At 40.3% G+C, this 18,338-nt stretch overlaps 2 protein-coding genes across 3 annotated transcripts; one reads left to right on the top strand and one right to left on the bottom strand.

Annotated features, from left to right (window-relative positions):
• The first annotated feature begins 385 nt into the window (after window positions 1–385).
• Window positions 386–3,481, top strand: LOC102075998 (TOG array regulator of axonemal microtubules protein 2). The gene is made up of 8 exons (XM_019348644.2): window positions 386–725; window positions 928–1,249; window positions 1,490–1,729; window positions 1,894–2,017; window positions 2,132–2,237; window positions 2,337–2,575; window positions 2,671–2,826; window positions 2,936–3,481. Exons 1-8 carry the CDS (start codon window positions 651–653, stop codon window positions 3,174–3,176), a joined length of 1,503 nt encoding a protein of 500 aa, XP_019204189.1. The 5' UTR covers window positions 386–650; the 3' UTR covers window positions 3,177–3,481.
• Window positions 3,482–4,026: 545 nt separating this feature from the next.
• LOC112841737 (lysosome membrane protein 2) lies at window positions 4,027–17,024 on the bottom strand. 2 transcript variants are annotated; one of them, XR_003215369.1, is made up of 12 exons: window positions 16,657–17,024; window positions 13,610–13,764; window positions 13,280–13,427; window positions 12,896–13,090; window positions 11,818–11,909; window positions 10,869–10,988; window positions 10,336–10,514; window positions 9,362–9,480; window positions 8,902–8,968; window positions 8,716–8,767; window positions 8,588–8,625; window positions 4,027–6,378 (listed from the first exon to the last, which is right to left on the bottom strand). XR_003215369.1 is itself a non-coding variant. In XM_025901228.1 (12 exons), exons 1-12 carry the CDS (start codon window positions 16,741–16,743, stop codon window positions 6,357–6,359), a joined length of 1,281 nt encoding a protein of 426 aa, XP_025757013.1. In that variant the 5' UTR covers window positions 16,744–17,024; the 3' UTR covers window positions 4,027–6,356. The 2 variants fall into 2 exon arrangements, 1 of the variants encoding a protein (XP_025757013.1); XM_025901228.1 differs by having other exon boundaries at window positions 8,902–8,975.
• Between the last annotated feature and the right edge of the window lie 1,314 nt (window positions 17,025–18,338).

Consider the following 18,338-nt stretch of genomic DNA (forward strand, 5'->3'; position numbering starts at 1 on the left):
GGGGGGTTTCTGAAGGTACTGTACCATGTTAGAGAGGTTTAACCTTGAATACTAGGCAGTTGTAGAGGATGAGTTACTCTACTTTAAATGACTCCCACTCCTTATTGGAGGATTTCAGCTTCTTCCTTTGGGACAGAGGTTTGCGGCCCCTAAATGCAGGCGAAGCTTGAAGAAACAGCTTTGTCCAAACTGCTATTTTGTTGTTGTTGTTGTAGCAAATGACACACATGTTTTTTTCTGTATTCTTTTTTTAAAACTGTATTTATTTATTTACTGTACTTATTTCTCTATTTATGACAGTGCTTTTATCTCCTTTTTGCTGTTTTATATGAGTTTATATGAATCAGTATAGTGTTGTCTAGTTTTAGAAGCTGTGATTAGGACGTCTATTTAAATTTGTTGATTAAAGATCATAATTAGAGATCATAAGCTGCCTTTGATTTAGACATGTCTGATATTTTTGTAAAAACACAAAATAGTGTATATATATGAATATTTTCAAACAATGCACAGAATGCTCTGTGAGTTCCATATGACATCATCATAACAGTGATTTACTGAGCAGCTGAGTTAGAACTTGCCACTCACACACTGAGAAGCACTCACAAACTTTCTGTTTCTAAACAGTTGGTTCACTTTTTAGCTCAGTCATGCCTGAAAAGACATCAAATAACTTTGTCAATCGCTTTCGAGATTTGATCCAGAGAAACCGCACAGGTGGAGATGTAAGTAACTAAACATACTCATTCTTGATTTCTCTGCTGTTCAAATGTCAACGTTTCTGAGAGATGTGTTATATTTTGCTGCTTTGCACAGTCAACTGTAAGTCACTGTAGAAAGAGCAACTGTCAGCGCTTCACCACAGAGTCCAGGATCCTGGACTTTCACAAAGCTCAAAGCAGTAAGACAAATGTGTTCTTTCAACAGGCAAACACATCGCATATCGCACAGAGACCCAGAGTTTGTGCTGTGCGACTCCCACCTTTATTTAAGCAATGCACAGACTCTCCACAGGGAGTCCAGAGATGCTGGAACTTAAGTCCCCGGTTGGAGGACCCTTTTTTGAGTCAGGAGGACCCTAAAAGAAGTGTGTGTAGCCTCAGCTCTGGAGACACACACACACCGAGTGATCTGAGGGCCATTCCTCTCATTGATAGTCCTGCTGAGATGACACCGCTCACTCCAGTTCCTCCACCTCCTCGAGCAGCTTCACAATTGCCTGTTTTCTCTGCTAAACATTCAGGAGCAGGTCGGTTCAAAGGTTATGCTTTTCTTTAGTGGTTACACCTGCTGTTAATCAGTTAGTTTAAATTTTAAAATTTGACACTGTCGATTATCTATTTTAATGCTAAATTACACATATTCTTACTATCCATTCATTTTATATGCTTTTTTGAAAAAGAATCAGGAAGAAAAATGTTTATTGTTGTTGTTTTGTTTTTACTAAGATGTCAATTTGTAGTTATTTAGTTATTTTTTGTCTAAACAGACACGAAGGTCATTCGTGGAATAAGAGTTGTGACAGCAAAAAACAAACTTGGGCCCATTTTGGAAAAACTGCAGCATTTCCAGGATGGGATTGTAACCTCACCTGGACACACAGTACCAACCAAAACCTTTGCTGCAGTAAAGCCGTTGTGTACAAAACCTCCAACAGTTCCCAAAGCACATAAACGAGGACCTCGGCCTGGGACGTTGCTGCGCCGTGCAAAAGTCGTCCCTATAGACGGTAAGTGGTTTTCCTCAGTAACTGTAGAAGATGCTGAATACTCAAACTTTAATTTAAGGAATTTTTTTAAAAGATTTTTATGAACAATTAATCACTGCATCATGTACAATGCTTTGAATTAGAAGAAATTACAGTTTCTTTTTACTAACCTCGTTGATTATCAGACAAGAAAGCAGACAGTCAGTGCAGTCGGAATAATCCAAGAGAGGGCAGGGTCAAACTCCCACCTCTAGCTGCACCTGTAGAGAGCCTGTCCCACAGCTTTAGTCTGCTGTCTTCAGACGACTGGTAAGAAACATAGCAAGGAGACATTAAATACTGCACAGAAACAGTGCTGCATAATGTGGCTGTTATTTGTGGTGTTCCTGAAGTCATGTTCAATGTTGTGTCGTGTAAATACAGGATAAAGAAAAGACAGGGGCTGCAAACTATTCAGTCTCTGGCAAAGCACCACTCGGACATCCTGAAGACTAAACTGCATGAAGTGTGTCTGGTCCTCATTGAGGAGGTATTGCACACTTTATGTTTCTTATATGTGTTTCATGCAGTTACTTTCCCTTCAAGTGCATACTACAGCCTCTACTGATGATCATCACTCACATTTTAGGTGAAAAACCAACGCTCAGCAGTAGCCTGTGAGGCCATACATACCATCGATGAGCTCTACATTCAGCTCCAGAAAACAATGGACCCAGAAGTTGAAACAACAGGCCGAGCTCTATTGCTGAAGCTTGCACAGACCAACAACAACTTTATTCATCAGGAGGTCAATCTGGCGCTTGATGCCATGGTGGAAAATTGCAGCCATGGACGGATTCTGAGCGCTCTGTTTAACACAGGACTGAAGTAAGAGGAGAGAAGAGGCTGTAGTGATTTTATCAGAAGACATGAAAGAGAGATCATGTTCACTGAGTTGTGTGTCTAATATTGTCCTTTCTCAGCCATCGCTGTGTTGCAGTGAGGAATAGCACGGCTCAACGCCTGCACCAGCTGGCTGACAAACTTGGAGCAGCCGTCATCCTGAAAGCAGGAAGCTTCACTGAACGCTTTCTAATTGCTGCCTCTAGAATGGCAGGGGATGCTGCACCTGAAGCCAGGTGGGTACTTTTAAAAGGGTTTGGAAGTGCATTAATGTGCGAGTCTTGTTTTATTTTCTGTGAGTTTACAAATTTAATGAAAATGAATGAGAACTGTAATCTTCCACAGGTACCATGGGCAAACAATCATCAAGAAACTGGCCCTTCACAAGGACTTTATGAATTTGTGGATGAAGATTGTCCCTGAAAAAGACAGGCGTCCTGTGGAGAAGAGCTTGAAAAAGGCTAATAATTACAGGCAGCAGGTCAGCATCCAGACTAAGCTCTCCTCTCCAGCAGGACCTCGGATCCCCAGATGTGACAATGCAAGTCCTGACGAGTACAGAGGAGAAGAGCAGCTGCTACAGTAGCAGCAGCACTCTGAGGCTAAGCTGGGAAAGTGGTTGGAGGTTCAACCATCACAACCACAGACAGTCCCAGTCGCTCTGCAGGAGTAAACTTCTCCATCTTCAGGACTACAAACTATTTCTCTGAAGGACAATATTATTTAGATTTACATTAATTATTATTACATCATTCTTATTATTACCTTATTTGTATTATTACATTATTATTATCACATTTTTAAGATCCTGAATGAACAATGTAAAAGAAATCACTTTGTTTTCATCTGAATTAAAACGGCACTTTGGTTGGCACATATACAGTTTCTGTTTTTCTGTCAACAAATATCAATACATTCTTAGTTCTCTTGTTTTCATTTTTAACTCATGATTTTGCATTTTTATCAGGATTCAAAGTCATTTTTATAACATAAAGAAATATTAAATAAATATTAAGAATTATTATAGAAACATTTTGAAAAGAAATGAAAATGATTTGGTGGTAAACTGTTTTTTTCAACACAGAGGTTGTAAAATGTTTGCTTTACTCGAAAAAAGTGATTAGATGCTTGTTCAGAGTCCAGCAGGTGTTTGTTCGGCCACTTAATGACTTTGAATCACTCTGGTGGACTTTTTGTGGAGGAACCAAACTAATCATTGATTATATGTACACAAATCTATCAAGAATATAACTGCAGCAACAAGACATTTCGTCTCAAGTATCAGTACTTTTTTGTATAAATATGAAAATAAATTAAAATATGAAAAATGTATTTATGTAAATAGATGATGTCTACCAAAACTTAACACCAAAATAAATCAATAGTTCACTGCTTTCACTTTAACATTGTGTTACATTCATGTTCTTTAAAACATCTTTGCAGACAAATAAGATTTTTATTCAGCTCACAAAAGAAAATTGATGAATGTGAATAAGGCTCATAAGTACTTGACAACTGTGAGGTCACTTTTCATTTCCCTTCCATTCCTTTGTACACATTGCAGGTTTTGCAACTTTAGAAAAACAATTGCATATTTGGAGAAAATCTTTTGCCCAGTTTGTTAAACTTTTTGATAAACATAAACTTACATAACTTACATAGTTACATTACATATAGTCTCTTGAATTTTATAGTTTATACATCAACATTGAAAATCTAAATAATAAAATACCGACATCATCACACTCTACATTAGAATGTTTTTGCTGGTAATGGTAAAAATATGTAAAGTAAAACATGTAATTTAATTCAGTAATATGAAAATTCTCTCAACTTGTCTACATAAACCATAATCATGCACTTAAACACAATAACAGATTATTTAAATTCAAGTTAATGTTGCCACTTCCACAAATCTACTACAAACTGGACCTGGGAACAATATGCTTATTTGCACACTCAGTCACATAGTTACTGAACACATCTAAATTATACTATATTTGCACATTTTGTGTCATGCGCATGTCTTCATCCTGTCTCAATTCAATACCTACTGCACAATCATCTCACCTTACTGTAATTGCACACGACCACTTCGTATTGTCTCTGTCCTGTCTTTGTTTATTGTACATAGATATAGTTAGTAATAGTACCTTTTTTTGTCTTTAATTTTACCCAAATTTAGTGAGTTATCATTTATTTGTAATTTCTCGTCTTATATCTCTTGGAGATATATTTTTTAAATTCTTATAAATGCACCATGGGGGCACCAGAAACTAAATAAATTATATAACTTCCAAAGAAGAAAAAAAGCGGCCTTATTCATAGATTTCTGTGCTTATAATTTTCCAGACAGGGATGAGTGACTTAATTCTCCTGGAGACGACTGAATTTTCCTGCCTTTGACACAGACAGGCAGTGCTTCAAGTCTGAGATAAAAACATGGAAAATATTCTGATGCCAACTACAAGTAGCTTGGCTGCACTTACAGACAAAAGTCAAAAACACATTTTAGTAAATGCCAACAGCAGGTCAAAGCTGTCAGTGTCACATTGATGCCACACACAAACTGGAAAGTTCAAAGGTCAACAACTATACTAAAAATCAGTCAGGGTGACAGTTTTGTTGTATGCAACAGAAAATTCAGATCATCAGCAGATGAGAAGGAAGAAGAAACTCTGACCTGGCACTTGACCTTTGCAGGCCACTGAATGTCACCCAATCTGACTGGCGTATGCAGAAAAAGCTTTAAAGACACCTTCTGGGTAGAGCAGAGTGACAAAAGTGAACCTTTATCTGAAGCTATAAATCTATGTAGGCATAAGATGTTTATGACCAACCACTCACTGATCAGTGTTGCTGCTGATGCATCGTGTCTTCAGCCTCGAGGCAGCTAAAGTGACAAACAACCCATTCACAGTCTATATCAGCTCCAACACTGGTCTTACTGAAGGATATACTTGCTAATATTTAAATTCCAGCACAGTTTTTAAATGCTAAGAATTTGTTCCAGTTTAGTGGTTGCTTTTTCCATCACCTGACTGTACATAGTTTCAGCTGAAAGGTCTTTGGAGAAGTACTTGCTTTTAGCACCAGCTTTAATTTAGTATGAGCACACCAGGTGCTACTCCATCAGCAAAGGGTCCATGTAGGCTCTTGTGTACATTTTAACACAGAGTCCCGAACTGAAGGCAGGTTTCTGATGTCACTGATTCATGGCTGCATTCAAGCGGACTGTGTTGCTGGGAAGGAAAACTGAAACCGCACATTAGACAGTTCACTCACTGCATTGGAACAGATTAGTTTGTTTCTATAAATAGGCATCATCAGAGCTCAAAGAGGGGAAACAGAAGTCTCTCTGTTCCAGCAGTCTTTTCCCTGACAGCAGTAGAGTCCAAGGACCTAAACTGGAGCTAATTAGCTAATTTATGAGGCCTGAAGGGAGCAACATTTGAATTAATGCAGTCGACAGCAACAGCAACTTTTCTAAGCAACAGGATTTGTCAATACTTTCTATACAATCTCAGCAATTCCTCACATTAGCAGTAAAAAATGGAAAGTATACTTTTAAAGTGAAGTACAAATGTATCCTGGGGAACACAGAAGCAGACAGGATTATAGGCAAGTCATCTCTACTGGAGTAATGTATCTAACCATATGTTTGACTTTGTAGTTGCAGTAGCACATATGAAAACAACATCTACTGCTGCACACTGAGGGGACATAGGTTTGTTATAAATCAACAACTTTAATTAGGCATAGCTTGTTACACAGGCCACATTATGTTCAGGTAGGTTTGTGTGTGAAAAGCTTGATTCACATGTGTATGTTGACCCAAACATCCTGAGCATGAAAACTTTCTCTCTTCACATTGGCCATACAGCTTTTGTGATTGTGTGTTTCTTTTCTTTTCTTTTCTTTTCTTTTTTGCCTGCTTACAGGAAAGAAAGTTGTGATCTCCTCCCTTTGACCACCTCAACACGCTCACTGCAAATTAAACACAAGGATTTGGCATTTGGATTTGGCAGTAAAATAAACCAGTACTCGTGAGTATTTGTCTGCTGTACAACACCTTTGCAGAAACACCATGAAAGCAAAAGAAGCTGTTTTAACCAGTGTTCCTTTCAGATGATAATGTGCTGTTTTAGCAAATGAACTAAAGTTTTTCTCTCTAAAGGTTTTTTTGTTTTGCTTTGGATGACCATTCGAGGCACTTATGTTGTTACCATAGTTACGGAGTAACAAAACATCGTCGGACGTCACGACTCAACAAACATAACGCTTCATTTTTGTGGGGTTTCCAAAACTGATCAATAGATCACTTCATCTGCTCCGCACTACCCGACTCACTGGACCCTCTACAGTTCGCATACCGCCACAACAGGTCCACTGATGATGCCATAGCCCTGACACTCCATGCTGCCCTGTCACACCTGGAGAAGAGAGACACGTATGTGAGAATGCTGTTTGTAGATTACAGCTCAGCATTCAATACCATCGTACCCTCGAAGCTGGACAGGAAACTGCAGGATCAAGGACTGAGCAGCTCCCTCTGCAGCTGGATCCTTAACTTCCTGTCTGACAGACGCCAAGTGGTCAGACTGGGCAGCACCACCTCATCCCCCATCACACTGAACACTGGTGCTCCACAGGGGTGTGTACTGAGCCCTCTCCTGTACTCACTCTACACCTACGACTGCACGGCCACTAACAACTCCAACATCATTGTGAAGTTTGCGGACGACACTACAGTGGTGGGTCTTATCACCAACGGTGATGAGACGGCCTACAGGGAGGAGGTCAGCGCCCTGACCCACTGGTGTCAAGACAACCATCTCACCCTCAATGTCGCAAAGACAAAGGAGCTGATAGTGGACTTCCGGAGGTGCAGAGGAGTACACACCCCCATCACCATCAACGGCGCCGCTGTGGAGCGAGTGAGCAGCTTCCGCTTCCTTGGTGTACATCTGGCTGAGGATCTCACATGGTCAGTACACATAAACAAAACAGTGAAGAAGGCGCAGCAGCGCCTCTTCTTTCTCAGGAGACTGAAAAGATTCGGCATGAGCCCCCGCATCCTCAGGACCTTCTATCGCTGTGCCATTGAGAGCATCCTCACTGGATGCATCACTGAACGGACAATTGGAGGTGAGCTTCCCTCCCTCCAAGACATCTACAGGAAGCGGTGCCTGAGGAAAGCGGGGAGGATCATCAAGGACTCCAGTCACCCCAGCCACAAACTGTTCAGACTACTTCCATCAGGAAGGAGGTTCTGCAGCATCCGGTCCCGTACCAGCAGACTGAGAGACAGCTTTTTCCACCAGGCCATCAGACTGCTGAACACGTCATAGACACCTCACCCTCACTACTGGAACTTCAACATTATGCACTCCATACTGTACATTAATGCCACTGTTTTGCACATACCAACCTCTGTATATTTTATATATCTTATTTTATTGTTTACTCTATTTCATTTGTAAAACATGTATATACACACTATATACACACTCACACACACACACACACACGTAGAAAAACATATTTAGTATACACATTCAGTAATGTATATACCTTTATATATGGTACATATATTTATTACTTTTTAGATTAGCCATTTTTATATTTTGCTTGTTGCACGTTATTGTATTTTGCACAACTCTGTTGCTTGTGAAGCTCGCACACAAGAATTTCACTCGCATGTACTGTACCAGTGTACCTGCACATGTGACGTGACAATAAAGGTGATTTGATTTGATTTGATTTAATTTGATTTAGATAGATAGATTAGTGTCATTGCACTGTCTACAAAGATGTATTTGCGATGTAATAGTGTTAACTAATGTTACTTGTAAATAGAAACCACACTCATACAGAACATCTCCTTTCAATCAGTTTATTTCTGGCAAAGAGAAATAAAGGTATTTACTCATCTACAAGCAAAATTACTTCGGCTTTATGTTTCTGTTTTATTGGGGAGTATTAAGGAGCAGTGACCTCATCTGGGCTGCTGGCTCATCATCAATAGTCGCCATCTAGAGTTGGGAAAGATGACAGTGCTGACTAAGAAGTTCACTCACTCTAAGTCAAACACGTTAAGTTGTGCTAAAAGATTAGATCCTCACCTCATTCACGAACATGATGGGGAAAATGGTCTCGGTAATGTTCTTTGTTTTGCTGCGGGGCAGAAACAACAGCACGACGAGGTCAGGGGGAGACATCTGGCTCAACATGTGGCTGAAATAGTGTCAGAGTGTATGTAGCAACAGTAAAGTATGTCAGAGTCCAAGCCTGACTTAAGCCTGACTTACGGAAAGCCGGCGACTCTCTTCAGAATCATGTTGAGCTGAGCTCTCTTACAGGCACGAATGGGAACTCCTGTCATCTATGAAGAGGAGAGCAAAGACAAAAATTGGGGAAGAAATGTAGTTTTCTCTTTTCTTTTTCTTTCTTTTATTTTAATCTTTATTTGGAACCAAAACTCTTAGCCACTGAGTCACACTGCTACCGTAAGTTGTGCTCTAAGCATTTGCCAGCAAAAACTAAGAATGGGGTGGGGCCATTCTTATGCAAAAGTAGATCACAAAAAAGCTAAATCTGTTATTTTAACATCACGTGCAATTTGAAAAGTGCCTTGTGCATGAAAATATAAAGATAAAAAAATAAAACTCAAGTAAAAGAACTCATTTAACCCACTCTAATTTGGACCGATAGATCGATGTTCATTACACACTCATTTATGGCGATAACAGCACTGCTTGTTCAACATACCGGCTGCAGATCAAAATACGTCTCATGCTCCTCCTTGTTGGGGTTAAGGCCATCAATGGCGTTGATGTAAGCACGGTCAGCCTGATAAAAGTGTGGGAAGGACACCACAATGGGAGCGCCTTGAGGAAAACAACATGATGAGTCATATTTCTATCATGAGATTAAAACAACAAGGCTCAAGGGAAAACAATAAAAGTAGGAACGTGAGATAACGGATAGTGTTTTGTGTGATGTAAACATGTTCCCGTGTCTGTAAATGATATAATGGAAATGATAGCTAATGAATGTGTGTTTCAGGTTTTATTGAATGTTGCTAATGACTAGCTGAGAACATTACCCTTTTCTGTAAAAACAAGAAAACAAATGTGATCAGTTGTTAGCAGAGGAGACATAAAAATTTCTCCACAAATTCAAAAATGATGCATTAGCAAAACAGAAACATCGTGCTATGAAGGGTTTCATGGGAGGCAAATATAAACTGTCCTTTTCATTCAGACAGTCAAAATAAACCTGGGCTTATTTATTTTCACTTAAAAAAACATATTTAGATTTTAGAAAATGTTGAGGACTAAGTATTTCTCCACATTAGATCAAAAACAACATTTAGATGTGGTTTGAAATGCAACATCCTCATCATTTCGTCTCAATCTGGACGCTCTGGCAGATAAAATGTCAGTAGACGACATGCTAGAAGAAAAGTCACGTTGGAAAGCCGAGTCTCCAATTATGGAGGTGGGTTGGTGATGTCTGCATGCACAAATCTTGAACACTTGCAGTGTGGACAGTCTGTGCTAAAGATCTGATTTGAGAATTTAATCTCTATCTCTATTTATTAATCTCTAATCTCCCTTAGAAAGATGGGGAGATAAAAATGTGTCACGGGGCCAGTGTGTGGGGGAAGTGGGTAATTGGGGCAAGCTCTGTAGTAATTTACGAAGGGAGAGGCTGGTGGTGGGATGGCCCAGTCTTCCTACCTTCTCGACAAACGCTGACTTTATGCACCCCGGTGCCGAGACAGTCACCAGCTGGCACACAGAAGCCCGCGTTGGTGGGGTTGTTTTTGGGACTCATGAGAACATCACTAGGGGGTGCAAAGCGGTACGCTTGAATCCCTTTCACCTCCACGTCTTCCACATAGGCTAAATGAATAGACCTGAGGAGAGAAAGAAAGCGCCCATCACTTGAGGACTTCAGGATGGGTTTAATAAAGACCTCAAGTGCCATTCAAGAAGGAAATGGTTCTCTTTATATTTATAAATCTTCTAAACAGAATAAAGAATGATAGCGGTCACTTCCTGTGGTATCCGGGCATGTCCGGGCCTAACTCTTTCCACTTGTGTTTCCTACTGGATGCCTTCTCAGAAGTTGTCCTTATCAGTGTGTTTGTCAGCACACAGTGTGCACCTCAGCCGGCATTTCCTTTCATTAACCTCAGTTGAAGTTCTTGTCCTCACCCTGCCGAGTGCTTTGCCTGTAAACAAATTTAAAGCCACATAAGCATGCACACCTGCAGAAATCAGCAGCAAAGATGTAGAGCAACTCGTTCCTGTTTATCAGCGGGTGGAAAACTGTGCCATCAGTGCCGTTGATCATGTTGCTCTGATTGGATGACCACCACGACATTTCCCTGTTAATCAAGAAGAACCAGATATTAATTATGACAGTGGGGGGAACAAAGCCTGCCTCACTTACATTTGTACTAAAACAAACAAACAAACAAACAAACAAACAAACAAACACAAGAAGTATTAGTACCGCTAAGCAAATATTAAAAGAAATTATACGCGTTTGCCCCCACCCCCCCAAAAAAACAATCTCCCTCAGAATTATTTTACAACCCATTCTCAGCCTTCGCTAACTAGAACAATACAATCTTCCTAAATGCTGAAATAAACAGGGGAAAAAAACAAATATTTCACATCTCTCACGGCTGCGATTCTTTGGACATTATGTTTTTGGCATTGGGCCTTACATTTCTTTTCTTATACGGTAAGTGAATAGAAAGCAGGGGATTATCAAGGTCTCTCGAGCTGAAAAAACAAACTGCTGTTTACACCCATATCACCACTTTGCTACAGAGTCACCACAACAGCATCCATTTTTGTATGAACAAGGAATTTCAGTACAGTTTGGCCGTTTTTGTGTCAGAAACCGAGTATTTCTGTTAGTACTTTTTTCAGCACACACAGTACTCTAAACACACATTCAAAGTGCAAGGTTGATGTGGATATCAAAATATCCATTTTGCAACTCCTCTCCCCCTAAAGCCAGGGAGCAAAGACTTTCCCCTTTGGACTTTCGAATGAACATTGCATAATGTAGCAAATGGTAATAAGGTGCGTGGAAGGAAGAGAAAGCCATTTGCTGGCTAGAAAGTGTTTCCGACTATTCAAGAAACGAGGAAAATAAAACAGTTTATATAAAGACAATTGAAAGTGCCCTGTATGAATTTTTACCTCATGCCGTTCCACGTGTCGATCTTCCCATAATCCAAGTAGTTCTGCTCACCGGTGTGGAACACAAACTCTCCGTCGTGGGTGCCATTGTTCTGTTGGACAGACAATTAAACTGCTGTCAGCTGCTTTGATAGAAAACTGTGCATGATGGTAAACAGACTGTTCTGCTGCTATACAAACATCAGAAAAGAAAACTTTTTTAATTCAGCTTTGTATCCGTTAGTGCAACCACAAGTAACCAAGTGAAGATTAAACTTCATTTTAATTCCTTATTTTGAACAACAAACTGATCAGAACTCAGTTCAAAAACAAAAAGGCCAAATACATACACTTTCTGTTACCAAAAAAACTAACATCCATCCATTCGCTTATCCTTTTCAGGGTCGCGGGGGGCGCTGGAGCCTATCCCAGCTGTCATAGGGCGAGAGGCGGGGTACATCCTGGACAGGTCACCAGTCTGTCGCAGGGCCAACACACAGGGACAGACAACCATTCACACTCATATTCACATCTAGTGACAATTTGAATTATCCAATTAACCTATCCCCACAAGCTGCATGTCTTTGGACGGTGGGAGGAAGCTGGAGTACCCGGAGGGAACCCACGCGAACACGGGGAGAACATGCAAACTCCACACAGAAAGACCCCGGCCTGATGGTGGAATTGAACTCAGGACCTTCTTGCTGTGCGGCAACAGTGCTAACCACCATGCCACCGTGCTGGAGGAGAGTGGGGGCTGCGGCTCCTTGGAGGCGGGCGCCGGGGTCCCGTCCGGCAACTACCGGTCCCGGCCCGCCACGAGAACCACAAAACTAACAAATTAGTAATTTTCTTTAAGTCACTCTAAATGCTGCACTAAAGATCACATGATTGTGGCATTGCTAAGTTGCAAACAATGCTCTATAAACAGGAAATAAAAGTTTCATCCACCAGCATGTGAGCATTCTGAATTTTCTTACATGACGTTACTACTGACTTCCTCTTGTTTTTCCTTGTGTGACTAACCCCTAACAACAAGAAGACAAAAAATCTCTAGGAACAACAAAGTGAGTAAAAGTTAAATGGCAGCTGAGCTTACCTTCCACATAAGCCCAAAATATTCATCTACTTCAGGCTTCATGGAGTGGAGTTTTGTGAGAAGAGGGTCTTTAAAGCCCCACAGAACCTCGTGCACAGTGCGGGTCATGAAAAGTTTGATATCCAGGCTGTTTATGTACATGGCAAACACAGACCGCAAGAGGAAGGAGTAGGAGTTCAGCTCGTTCATTATCGTCTAAGAAAGACGGACAAAGAGAACAATGCTACCATCAGATGGCTGGAGGCAAAAGGTGAGAATGCTCCAATCACACAATAGAAAAGATCACTGAGTCATTAGCTGTGTCTTTTTAGTAACATTGGTTTGAATGTCAGCCAAAATCTACATGACCTCTCTGCTTCTAGTCATTGCAATCCACTCGCTCACCACAAATGGGATGTTGACAGTCCTGACGATGTCAACCTGTGGGTCTCCGACGGACTTCTCAGGCACAAAGACAAAAGTCTTTGGGTTCAAGGCGTAAACCTTGGTGCCATTCTCCAGGAAGGTTACATTTTCCCGTGGCCTGTGTACCCTGGTGTGGACAGGACATTTTCAGTTATTCCAAATTTCTTTTGTATTGATTTTAATACATTACATCAAAATAACTTCAGATGAGTTTCCTTAAACAGGGCTTTTGCAACCATGGCTAAAATATTTCACTTTCCCAACATTACATATTACAGACATATTTAAAATTCTTCACATCAAACTAACCTGTAAGTATAAGGTCCAATCTGTTTAACAGATGCCTTCCCACCTGCCATGAACACCTCTGGATTGGTCACGTTGAAGAAGTAATACTCCAAATAAGATGGAGGTGGATTCTTCCATGACTCGAAAACTTGGCTCTTCTCTGTTAAAGTAATTTCCTATCAACAAAAGAAGAAAAACATTCAAAACAAAAAAGAAATATTATCTCTCAAAGCATGAAGTGATGAGAATGTTGCTGCACTATATTTGATTTTAGGAGTGCTTTTAAAGCCCTTTTCTAGTCTCAAAGAGGGCCATGGCACCTTTCAGCAAGGAGCTGGTGCCGGGCCAGCACCTCAAAACCCAGAGGGAAACAGAGAAAAGTCATTCACAGCTGAAAAACCATCAGGATAGGCAGCCAGTCTTAGCAAAAACTGTGCAAGGTCTCCAACTTCAGCAAGCCTAGTCAAAAAAAATGCTGAAAACAGTTTTAGTCATTTCCCAGATTCTTTGGCTAAGCTCATATGGAGAAAAACCTAAAAACATGAAAGTCTCATGGACATAAAACGTCTGTCACATTAACCTGGACACCACATGGCTGAACATCAGGAACGGTAACAAGTAACTTGAGCTGCCAGCTGTAAAAAGAAAATTGAAGCCCTTCCAGTATGTTGACCGGAAAAAAAACAAGCAAACTCTTTTTTTCCCCTCCCATTCCTGCCAGTTTTCTAAACTTAGTGTGGAGAAACGACCCACTTCCTTCTGTGTCTTTCATTCCTGTAATGATTTGTCGGCTGAGTACTGAGCGGTGCTCTTCAGAGATCCTCTACATTGCTCTCTGTGGCTTCTCACAGGCACTTACTGTTGTGAAACTATAGCTTCAGGTGTGGCTGGCACTTCGTGTTTGGGTTAACGTCTTGTTTTGCTCAAAAGAAATGTTTTCTGAGTTTTGTCTGTGAAGGTTCTCTTCACAGTGTTGTTTTGTTTTGTTTTGTTTTGTTACATCAGTTCCTCTTTTCCTGCTGATTCCTGATTTGGTGTTGATGCAATTAAAGGTTTTACCCTTTTAGTCTTCTGTTCAAGCCTGACTACAACCTGCAATTAATTTCTTTACCGATTAGTCTTTATTCAGTGAAAAATGCTGCAATGTTCATTTTCCAGAGCCTAAAATTGCGTCTTCAAAACTCCTTTTTTGTCCCACAAACAGCCTAAAACTCAAAAGGTGATCAGTTTAGTGAGAGAAAAAATGTAAATCCAAATATTTGTTGTCCTTTTAATTAGCTGAATAATCTCTTACAGTCTGACATCTCAGGCAGATGACTATCCAGTATGAGCAAGAACAAAACTTGCTTACCTCAAGTTTTGTTCTTGAGGTAGTGAGACTCTCTTGAGTTTTGAAGATCCTGTTTCTTAATTAAGAGCTCGAATAAAACTGCATGAAGTGAGAAAGAGTGCCACCATCATAAAAAGTCTCTGTGCACTAAACAACAAGCAAAAATGACCCAGTTTGTTCTCTTTTAAAACAAAATGTCTCACTATCAAAAGAGGCTTGAGTCAACGTTGGGCTTTTTCTATGAGACCATCTGTGACGTTAGCCTGCATGGATCCCTGTGTTTGCCAAACCTTGAACAAAGGTCTTTGGAAAGTCCTTCATCAAAGTTGTATTAACACTATTTATCTCTCGGAAAAACTTTGAAAAAAAAAGAAAAAGCTGATAGCTGAGGGACAAACAGGGAGGTTTGTCAGTGCACCCAGAATGTGGTTGGTTTTATTCACTGGTGGAAAAATTGAAATGAACTGGACCATTGCCAAACTTCAGGTACAGCTGAGGTGTGGTGTCACAATCTCCTGCCCTGACCTAAATTTAACCCCAGAAGGGGAAAACCATGTCAATAAGGCAGCTGCTATTGAGCCACCAACTTGGACTAAACAGAATATTGAGCCTTTCTGCTGAGCTGATTTTGGCTTTTTCCTCCTTGACAGGAAGATGCAATTTTGTCAAACAGGAAAGAAAAAGCTGAGAGGTTTTAAAGTGATAATGATTTGCACAGAGCATTCAACACAATTCGTGTCAGTAAGAAGAACGTGAGGCATTTTAAAGGACAGAGAGCAGCAGGTTTATCTCCATCACACCATCCATGTCCTAAAGTACAATAAAAAGCAAACATTTATGGTTCAAGCTGACTCACCCCTAATGCCCCACCAGTCCACAGGCATGCAGACACTTAACCGCAAAACTCCAATAGTGAAAGCAGGTTTTTGAAACAGAAGTTGTTTCTATCTAAATTTGAATCCAAATACAGTAAAATACATAAATGTTTAGCCCGACTTATTTGTCAAGTCAACGTTATTTTGTAAAATCACTACACAAAACTGAGTAATTTTTACCCAGATAAAAAAGTGCTCACAGAAAAGACACAAATGAAATGATGCATCAAATGATGTATGAACAGAAATGTGCCATCAGGCATCATTGCCTGGTACTGGAAAGGTTATGAAATGATATACAGACGACAGATCATGTATTTCGCGAATTTTACCCTAAAAGTCAGCCCTATCTAATAAAAGCAAATTGAATCCAGGGGGACAGATGCAAAACAAAAAATATTTAAGGTAATCACTATGAAATGTGATAAGGTCATGACAGGCTCACCTCAACATATTCCCCCTCACTGTGGGAATTACAGGGGATTTCTACCTACAGCTGTTTTTTCGCCTGTCTTTATTCAAAAAACAAAACAAAAAAACCCTCGAAACCACAGACTTAGATGTATAAACCTCGGATCCTGCGGATTTGTGAAGGTGGCGAGGCTCTGGGTTCATCCTGCAACGCCGAAGGGGCAGAATGCAGCAATAACAGCCAATAATAACTTGAATAGTTCAATCCATAAAATGTAGTCGGTCATGTGACCCTGCATGTGCCATTACAGGTGAGATGCTGTAGGTGCATGATTGGCTACTGCAGACCAAACGCTATGAACATTTGAACCCCTCGTGTGTGACATATGTAATGAGTGACTAATGAGAGGAAATAATGTAAAGAAATCATTTTAAAAAGAAAGAGCTATGACCAGGGCAATCCCCACTGTCAGGAGATGAGCGCAGACGAAGCCGGTGGTGTAAATGGCACAGCATTTCCGAGTCATGCTGCCAGGCATCTTCTGCTGTCCTCTTGGCACACAGAAAAAAAGAAACCAAAAACTTTTGGACTGTATTTTCCAAAAATCTTCAACTAGACACGACAAAGGGGAGGTGTGGGACGGTGTAACCGCAGTCTCCTGAGCAGCAGGGGTTTAAACTTCTCTCTTAACGGCTCCAGGGTGAACTCCTCTGTCAGGCAGAGGCGAGTGGGAGGAGCAAATGAGTATCAAAATGGTTGTACTTCTTCATTAAAATACCAGATACTTCTAAAACCTGGTACTGAGAGAGAGAGAGAGAGAGAGAGAGAGAGAGAGAGAGAGAGAAAAGACAGAGCTGGTCGGGGGCGGTCATGAAATGGAACTGCAGCTCTCGGTACACCAGGATGCAGAAAAGTTGCTGACCTCCTCCTCCCCTTTCTTTACTTAATAATGTACACGATAGGCGAACAGCTTCATTTGGGTAGGCTGCAGGGGCCGTGGGTGTGTGCAAAGAAAAAGAAACGGCAGTGATTATGTTTTTCTTACAAGACTAATGTCACATAAAACACTACAAAAACAGCCTACTGTATTTTTCTTTTTCATGTTTTCATATTTCGATTTCTTTTGTGTCTTTGTCCACACTTTGTTTGCTTTTGCTGTAGCCAGATGACCCCAGACAGCTTCTTTTTGAGTTAATGGTTAACTATTGTAGTTCACCCAATGCTACGTATGCCATGAATGCTTCACACTGTTTAGACATTTGATTTCAGTAACAAAAATCAGTGATGTTTTAATTTTTGTATCCAGCAAACAACAAGATCATTCGCCATCACAGGTGTTACTGTTATTTACGTAACTCTGATGTTCATATGTTTTTATGGCACCTTAATGAGAAGTAACTAAATAGGACATTGGTAATTGCTCACTTATTATGTCATTTGATTTCATAAATTTTTCACTGTTGCTGAAATAAAGTTTTTTGGGTGGGAAGTTGCATTGTGTTGGTGGACAAATTTTTCTCATTGCAGTTGAACACTCTGCATCTGCAGCCATCAGCTATACTGAAGTAGCTTTTTTTACAGCTATAAATGATTATGTGAGCTCTCCACTACCAGACATTAATAATATCTAGTATCTTCAGCCTAAACATCATTGATAGATAAAGTCTGTTGAGAGCCAGATCTACATCATCTTAACAGAATTCCGGAGAAGCGATATGTCCAGGCTTCTGAAGGTACCAACTGAGAGTAGAGCTAATATTTGCACTTATTTTGCCGTGATAGTCACATTCGCACCAAGACACAGCTTGTGGTTCAGAAAATTGCTGGCAAATGACTCTGTGGAACAGAGTGAGGAACAAACTGATTCAATGTTATGCAAAAAAAACCACACACAAAAAGCAATCGAAAATACATCAGTTGAAATAAAATAAAAAAAGGACAGCATAGACAGAATAAAGAAAATAAATAAAGTCTTACACCCTGAGTAACTAATCTGTGCTGGCAGCAGAAGTAAACCTGTAACTTGGTTAAGTATCTTGTTTTCTTTTCCCAGGATATTTTAGGTTGTGGTTGATTTTGGTTTGGTTGAAACAGTGGTCTAACTCCTTCTTTGAGTGAATCCTTTTTAAATAA

The sequence above is a fragment of the Oreochromis niloticus genome, linkage group LG19 (assembly GCF_001858045.2).
Source record: "Oreochromis niloticus isolate F11D_XX linkage group LG19, O_niloticus_UMD_NMBU, whole genome shotgun sequence".
In the NCBI taxonomy this organism is placed as follows: domain Eukaryota; kingdom Metazoa; phylum Chordata; class Actinopteri; order Cichliformes; family Cichlidae; genus Oreochromis; species Oreochromis niloticus.